Below are 7662 nucleotides of genomic sequence, written 5' to 3' on the forward strand. Positions count from 1 at the left end.
ACAAACTTCATTTCCTACATAAAAGTCTTCCATTTGTTTCTGCTATTTTCTTTCCATTTCCCCCTTTTTAAAATTTTACATTTTATTCACTGTTCTATAAAAAAAGTTAATCAACAGTCTGTGTATAAATGTTTGTGTGTGTTTGTGTGTGCACAGATGGTTCCATTCCGTGGTCCTATCTCAGGTGGACTGCAACCTGGGAAGAAGTTGGTGGTTTTTGGGATTGTGGATCCTTGTCCTGACCGGTGAGTTTTTCCTCCTCCTCCGTCCTTTGAGACGATCTTACGTTCATAAACCTTGCAATCATTTTGTCTTTAACTCTCTCTCAGTGTCTCTGTAAATATGTGTCTGTTTGTATTTCCATCCATCCATCCATCCATCCATCCATCCATTCTTCCAGTTCTTTCCTACTGTAGTGACGTTGTTTTCTAATCGTTCTCTGTTTATGTGTTATTTCCTGTCTAGGTTCTACCTGGCGCTAACGTGCGGTTGTGGAACGTCCAGAGCGCCACCTCCTAATGTAGCTCTGGAGCTCTGTGTCAGATTCAAGGACCGTCAGATTCTGCGACGGGCCTGTACGTCTGGGTCATGGGGCGACGCGGAGCGAGCTGTGCCGTTCTTCCCTTTCATCAAAGATCTGCCGTTCAAGGTCTTGTTACTTCACCCACAACGTTCTGCACTCACTGAACTAAAATATTAAAAAAAATCTTTTTTTTTAAATTAAATCTTTGTGGTGTAAGAAAATATTGATACAGTAAAATATCACAACATTTTGTTTCACGACACCGTGTCGACATTTTTCAAAATTAACAACTAACCGTCAAATATACATTGGTTTATTTTATTTTGCCGTTTATTGTGCCATCGTATCAGTATGTGCAGAAGGACAACCGTTCTGTCTCTGTGTCTCCACAGATGGAACTCTTCTGTGAAGTGGGTCGGTTCCGTGTCCTTGTGGACGGACAGCAGCTGTTTGATTTTCAGCACAGAATCACGTCACTGCCTGACATTGACACACTGTGGATCAAAGGCAGCGTTGGTATCACCAAACTGGCCTGAAGGGGGTGACATGCTGTACAAAGACTGTAAATACTGTAGATACTTAAAAAAAAAAAAATTAAATAATGAGGTGATGACTTCACATTTCATTGAAATCCACAGTTAGTCAGTGTTAATTCTGGTGTGAACGGAGCGTGAATTTTACGTGAATGCTGGTAGAGTTTTAGGTGTAAACTACTGTGAATATAAGTGTGAATATATATGTATAAATATATATAACATACGTATGTATATATATGTGTGTATATATACATATATATACACATATATATATGTGTGTGTGTGTATAGGAATATAGGAATGAATGTATAGGAATGGAGTTCTTCTAATTGGATTAAGATGATGTAACATTGATGAGGTCATTACAGACGTCTTCCTCGATGGTACATACATGTCATTAGGTTAACAGGGAAAATTAGCAGAAATGTGAGAGGCATTTGGGGGAGAGGGTTGTTTTGATGTTGGCCATCTGGTGACCATGTAACTTGTAACCTTTCCGCCGGTGTCAGGTCCTCCACTCAACCCTACAGAATAGATGCTGTAGATAATGTATGGACTCAAACCATCCACCTTTAATATTTCAGCACCCATCTACTCCGCCCAGCCCCCCGCCCTGTCCACCCGATGACAGTGTTGATGAAAAATTCATCAGATGTCACCAGACATAATGGACCCTTAGCCAAAGTGATGAGTCCACAAAGACACACAAACGTTTGGTCAAAGGTTGAGCAACAACGTTTCTGCTTGTATATATATAAAGAAGAACTGGTCGTAAAAACAAAACAAACAAAACCCACGAAAAAAAACCTCACTGAAACACAGAACACAGAAAGATGAGGGTTTAGCCGTTGTTTTGGTTTATTTTTATCTAAACCCCGTGAAGATCTACTTTTTTTTAATCGTGGTTTTTATGTGTATTTTCTGGTTATTTTTGCAGTACCTTGATTTGGCCCAAAATACATATGTTAGCGAAAGAAACTGAAGAGCAGAGCCTCTGATCAGAATCAGGTTTTATTTACAGACAGCTGTTTGGAAATGGGATTATGAAAAACCTTTAAAAAATACTGTACAGTTCATTTCTGGCTTAATCTGCTCCCAAATTATAACTGTTTAATTTTAGTAACTGGAAATTAAAAAATCCAAACAAAAAAATCTAAAGTCAAGTTTTAAATGCCATATATTCATAAACATATAATAGTAAAGTAGAAAAAAAAACTTACGTTCTAGCTAGATTTCCCATTGTGATATACATTTGAGTTCTGAATTGTTTAATGGAATTATAAAAATATAAAATAAGACACATCAGAGCTTTTAAAAAACATTAAAGAACAAAATTATACAAACACCTGCTACAGCCGAGGAGGCAGGTTAAAAAAACAAAAGCTTCTATACTCAACCCTCTTTTCTCCCGATGTAAACGACCTGAGAACTTTCTCAAAACCATAGATGGTTCCATAGATCTGGGGGGGAGATCAGGAGACCGTAGTCCTCACCACAGGACCGTTGTCCAGATTCTATTTGTAAGAATGTAATCCTGATCGTGAAGAAAGTAATGCTAGTCAAGCTAACGTGGTTCTGATCAAAGAATGTTGCCCAGTCTACAGAAAAGTGTGATCCTGGTCAGGAGGATGTGGACTTCCTGTTGAGGTCAGGAGGTTTCCTGCCAATGTTTTCCCCTCTGCTGTGGTGATCCATTTCACTCCTGGTCCTTGTCCTTCTCCTCCAGCAGAAACAGAAAACCAAAGATGAAATCTCTATCATCTGAGTTCTTCAGGGTTTTTTTTGTTTTCATCTGAGAGTCCAGTTCTGGTGCTGATCACATCAACACTAAACATCTAGAAAGATTTCCATCTGATGGCAGACAGGATGGTGTGGATGAAGTAGAGCAGAGTGGCCACGTATGAGAACACCTGAGAAAGAAACGGGAAACTCAGATCTCAGTCTTATTCCTTAAAAAAGGTCAGTCTGGAAAATACTTGACAAAATACAAGACAAAAGAAAACAATACAGATACAAAGACTAAACAATCTTGCATAATGAAAAAATAATAATAAAAAATATGCAAATAAAATACAAGACAAAAGGAAACAATACAGATACAAAGACTAAACAAAATAAATCTACGAAAAATAAATAATTCATAGACCAAAGAGTTATTTCTAATTAATACCGGCAGATGGTGCTGTTGGACTCACCACAGCTGAGATGTCCAGCTGATAGTTCTTGAAGTTTGACTTATCTTTCGCCTCCAGAGTCACTTTGGCCAAAGCCACAGAGGCACTAAGGTAGAAGAAGGCGGCAATGAAGTGGTAGATGAAGTCCTAGAAGACGGAGAGAAGAAGAACACGGAGAACACAAGGGACAAGCCTTCAGTTTTGGACCTCGTACATTTACAGACATTACTGATTATCTGACAGCTGTCATTTGTCTCCACCTACAGGTACCAGGGTGTAAAAGCATCACATCCCAGACCTAATTGACATGTCCACCAATCTGTGGTGTTACTCACAGCTGCTGCCCAGCTGCTGCGGTTGTTGTGTCCCCCGCAGGCAAACACCATCGTCCAAATGAAGGTCATGACGAAGCAGAAGACAGAGACAAACATGACCCAGCCCTGAGGGTTCTGTGGCACCACCAGGGTGCAGGCCACCAGGATCCAAACCAGACCACCAAAGATCTGCAGAACAGGTAAGACTCAGGCTTTGAGTCAAAGAAGTGCATCCACATACACACACACAAAAAAAACTAAAACAAACAACATGCAAACAAGGGCTATTGTTCAACAGCTCCCTCCTGTGGACACTTGAGATAAATCAGGTTTCTAAAACAAATGTAATCACAGTTTTGATAACCAAAAAGATACGAATGATCAAAATTATCAATGGAAAACAGTCTATTGGGTGTTCATATATAAAAGAAACATTCCGAAAAATATTATTTGTTTTGTATTTTAAAGCCCAGATCAGGAGGATCAGTGTTTCAGTGTAGAAGGCTCGGTCTAACATGAGCAGGACAGACAGCTCATATGTCCGCTGCTTATTCAAACTAGCATTTAAAATAACCCCGCAGTATCACTACGAGCTCTTTGTTGTTGTTGGACGTCTCCATAATTCTGTCCTCGCTAAGCAGGATGTCTTTGTTCACATGACACCTGCGATGATGGACAGACTGCATTATTCACAATGCCACGCCCACCCGCTGTCCTCTGCATTCATCGGTGTTTACACCTTGTGTTTGTCTGCTGGAGCGTAACCACTGCGTAGTGTAAAAGTGTCCCGAGTTTGCAAAGAATTGTCCCAGCAGTGTCGACAACTGTCCCGCAGTAACACGTATATTATCTAATAGAATAAATGTGTCGCCAGTGTAGATTATTAAACCATCCAATCAGTGTGTGACAGAGTTAAAAAAAAAAAAAAAACAAACAAAAAACATGATAAACTTGCCATGTAAAGTAACTAATCACACACCAGGTAAAAATCGTGTTTTATTTTAAGGGCATTTAATGCAACACCCGGGGAGCAGTAGTGCAGGCTGTACAGTCTGAACGTATGAGAAACGTGTGTGTTTCCGTTGAACCGACTGACTGTATTTTCAATTTTTAAAAATGAAAGTCCAAGTTGCCAAGTTGATGATTTTAGTCCATCTATTAACGCGACGCAACGACAGAGTTTACAGCCGCTACGAGAGCACGACTGTTCCGTCGCACTTAATAACTGTAGTTTGAGTGACTGAATCCAACGCTAAATTGTATACTTAATAACTGTAGTTTGCGTGAGTGACTGAATCCAACGCTAAATTGTCTTTGTCAAACCGCCACCGCAAATAATAATAATAAAAACAATCTGCGCGTAAAAGTACCCAGTTACGCACAGTGCGTAAAAATCTCCATACACATGACTTAGGTTTGTAGTAGGTAGTAGTCACCACTGTCATTCTGTGGTAGTTAGTGTATACCAGGACTAAAGTAACAGGACCACCACGGCGTGTACTGTGGAAGTGTCCCGCGGCTCCGTGAACCTGTCACGGTCGTGCGTAAAGATGCCCTCGCGCAGAGTAAACGCCACAGCACGGGAAAGTATCTCCCCCAAATAAAGAAACCGTATCTTACTCGTGCATTAAAGTGACTAATTAGGGTCACTAATGTGCAAAAATACTAATAAAAAAATACTAATAAGTTGACTTGGCAACTGCTACTGTCTGTAAAACTGTGCGCAAAAGTTCTTGCTTACCAGTTCTGGGAGATAGAGGATGTCAGGGATGGTCGTACATATTTTTCCTCCGCTGGGGAGGTTCACCAAGGTGGCGGTGTTCGAGGCCATGCTGCTGCTGTCACTGCTGTCACTGCTGACACTGATGACACTGATCCTCAGACCCACAGCCGCTGCCGTATCAAGCAGTGAACGCACCATGAGGCGAGGGCAGAGAGAGACACACCCGGCCGCGCGCACACGCACAGGTCAGCGCTGAAACACCGACAAATCAAGGTTTAAACGTTACAAGAGTGACTCATTAGTTACCACAGAGACCAGCAGTGACGACGACAACAACAATAACAACAACAACAACAGACAGGCCGAGTGTTTTTAAACAAGAATAACAATGGCGACGAAATGCATTTCTTTGGAAAATGGCGCCAATTCAGAAGAATATTTAAGTTTAGATTTAATAAGAGCAGCTCAACGTTGACCAGAAAAGCTTTATATTAACTAACTGTGCTAAATAACTATTAGGCGAATCAATAACTTAGGTTTATAAAATATGGAAAACAATGTTAACTAGCCTGTAAGCAACAACTGGCTAGTAGTAGTTACAGCGTAACCAAATGCTAACATTTGCCAATTTGCCATCAGAAGCAGCTAAAAGTTGCCAAAAATACAACAAGTAAAGGTCTAGAAATAAACTTAAGTTCACCACGTGTTTGGTGGAGGTTCACCAATGAGGCAACAACAAAACTAAAAGGCTTCAAAATAAAGCTAGAAGATGTTTTGCAGGAAAGCTAGATTTGCTGAATTCTTGTGGGCTTATTATTAATATTATTATTATTGTTTTTGGACATGAGATGGGCAGAACGACAGGACATGGTCAACACCAAGACTGGGTTTTTATCACCAAGACCGGAGGATCAGGTGGCACCGTAAGGAAACTGGATCCTGCTGACAGATTATGTGAGGTGTTTGTCGACAGCTTTGCTGCTCCACTCTGCCAAACCCAGAGTTACTGTTGCCGTGTTTGCTTTCTTCACAGTGAGAGGTGTGAAAAAGACACACGATATTAGAGACTGTGGGTCAAAAAAAGATGCTCAGACACAGATAACAGAGACTCCCTGATGAAGAAAGAGTCATGTGTTTGACCAGTGCCAACACAGGACAAATTAGCTAAGGCTAACCATAAAATTGGTAGCTAGAAGTCAACACAAAACAGTTTAAAACGAAAGGACAAATCACAATCGAAAATATCTCTGCATTAGCCTAAATTAGTCTAAAATGCAACCAAAAATAATGTAGAAATTATCAATAGTGAATGGGCAAACCCAGAAAACAATTTACTGCTATGATCTGAAGGCAAAAGTTTTGCCCAAACATCCTTTAAATTTGTCAAAAAATTAAATTAATGGCAACTTACAGCAAGTTAAAAAAAAAAGTTAAATCAATAAACAAGAGAAAGCTAAAGGTTAGCTTGAAAACCAACAGATACTTAAAGATATTGTATATTTATTTATTATATTATAGCTATAGTCATATTTTCTCTATTCACTCATATTTGCCTATTATACATTTGAATGATTTGAATGATTATTTTAATTATGTTTATTTTTCACATCTCCTAATTTGAACTTTATAGGTGTATAGATGTTGTGTTGGCAGCAGGTCTGTCACCGCCTCAATGTTCTCCCTGTGGAAGAATGTGGGAGCAGTAGTGAAGATGTTCTTCTGGTCTTATGGTCCGTATGTTTACAAGAATCTGCCCTCTGTCTCTGGTCTGTCAGTGGAACCTGATCTTATCTTCAATTATTCACTGTTCACACTTCAAATACACTGCTGCTCTTCTAACTGTGCAGGGCATGTCTGCCGAATAGGAACAGGGACACAGGGGGACATCTTTGTTGCAGCAGCATAGAATTTCACAGTTTTGAAGATAATATAAGATTAAGAATTTCACCGTTTTGAAGATAATATAAGATTAAGAATAACTTAACTCTATCAAAAAAAAAAAGTCAAGGATTCAATTATTTGTCCTTTCAGGCTCTAAACCTGCAGGTTATCTGATTTTTTTCCTGTCATTCTATTATTTCTCTAGCAGAGGAATCTGGTTTTGCTTCTGTCAGCTGTGCTTTGTGATGGAGCCAGGAGTTGACATTCCTCGGTTTATAAATGACATGTTTCCCTGCTGACCTGTGCCAGTCTTCTGCACTTTCCACTGAGCCACAGCCACAGAATTCTCCTCACCTCTAAATATTCTTCAAATATTATTTTAATATTATATATAATATAAAATTTAAAATTTAATTATTTCTGGTGTTTTGACCATCTTTCTACACACATTTTTACACCACATTACACTTACTATTACACAAAACAGATATTTAAATCAAATAAATAGTTT

The 7662-nt window shown here is 39.4% G+C and overlaps 3 protein-coding genes across 8 annotated transcripts in view; 2 read left to right on the top strand and 1 right to left on the bottom strand.

The window, feature by feature from the left end:
- The first annotated feature begins 66 nt into the window (after positions 1–66).
- Positions 67–1158, top strand: LOC103383168 (galectin-related protein-like). The gene is made up of 3 exons (XM_008316201.3): positions 67–245; positions 466–649; positions 916–1158. The coding sequence occupies exons 1-3, from the start codon at positions 157–159 to the stop codon at positions 1057–1059; spliced, it is 417 nt and encodes a 138-aa protein (XP_008314423.1). The 5' UTR covers positions 67–156; the 3' UTR covers positions 1060–1158.
- A 1718-nt stretch (positions 1159–2876) lies between these two features.
- LOC103383170 (myelin and lymphocyte protein-like) lies at positions 2877–5378 on the bottom strand. The gene is made up of 4 exons (XM_008316204.2): positions 5289–5378; positions 3569–3736; positions 3255–3380; positions 2877–2969 (listed from the first exon to the last, which is right to left on the bottom strand). Exons 1-4 carry the CDS (start codon positions 5376–5378, stop codon positions 2895–2897), a joined length of 459 nt encoding a protein of 152 aa, XP_008314426.2. The 3' UTR covers positions 2877–2894.
- pgap4 (post-GPI attachment to proteins GalNAc transferase 4) overlaps positions 2880–7662 on the top strand; it is an 8622-nt gene continuing 3839 nt past the window's right edge. Inside the window, exons 1-3 of one of the 6 annotated variants that reach the window (XM_025058391.1) lie at positions 2880–3018; positions 3312–3747; positions 6119–7000. The gene's annotated coding sequence lies outside the window, so the exon portion shown is untranslated. Of the gene's footprint in view, positions 3019–3097; positions 3748–6118; positions 7001–7662 lie in introns of those variants that run through there. The other 5 variants (XM_025058392.1, XM_025058390.1, XM_025058393.1 and 2 more) reach the window with 5 other exon arrangements.

This window comes from Cynoglossus semilaevis, chromosome 9 (assembly GCF_000523025.1).
Source record: "Cynoglossus semilaevis isolate Cse_v1.0 chromosome 9, Cse_v1.0, whole genome shotgun sequence".
NCBI classification, from domain to species: domain Eukaryota; kingdom Metazoa; phylum Chordata; class Actinopteri; order Pleuronectiformes; family Cynoglossidae; genus Cynoglossus; species Cynoglossus semilaevis.

Coding starts and splice junctions, on each gene's coding strand:
- LOC103383168 (XM_008316201.3), top strand. CDS start 157: ATGGTTCCATTCCGTGGTCCTATCTCAGGTGGACTGCAACCTGGGAAG. Junction 246..465: donor GTGGATCCTTGTCCTGACCG/GTGAGTTTTTCC, acceptor TTTCCTGTCTAG/GTTCTACCTGGCGCTAACGT. Junction 650..915: donor TCAAAGATCTGCCGTTCAAG/GTCTTGTTACTT, acceptor GTGTCTCCACAG/ATGGAACTCTTCTGTGAAGT.
- LOC103383170 (XM_008316204.2), bottom strand. CDS start 5,378: ATGGCCTCGAACACCGCCACCTTGGTGAACCTCCCCAGCGGAGGAAAA. Junction 3,737..5,288: donor TCCTCTATCTCCCAGAACTG/GTAAGCAAGAAC, acceptor CCTGTTCTGCAG/ATCTTTGGTGGTCTGGTTTG. Junction 2,970..3,254: donor AGCTGGACATCTCAGCTGTG/GTGAGTCCAACA, acceptor TTTCTTTCTCAG/GTGTTCTCATACGTGGCCAC.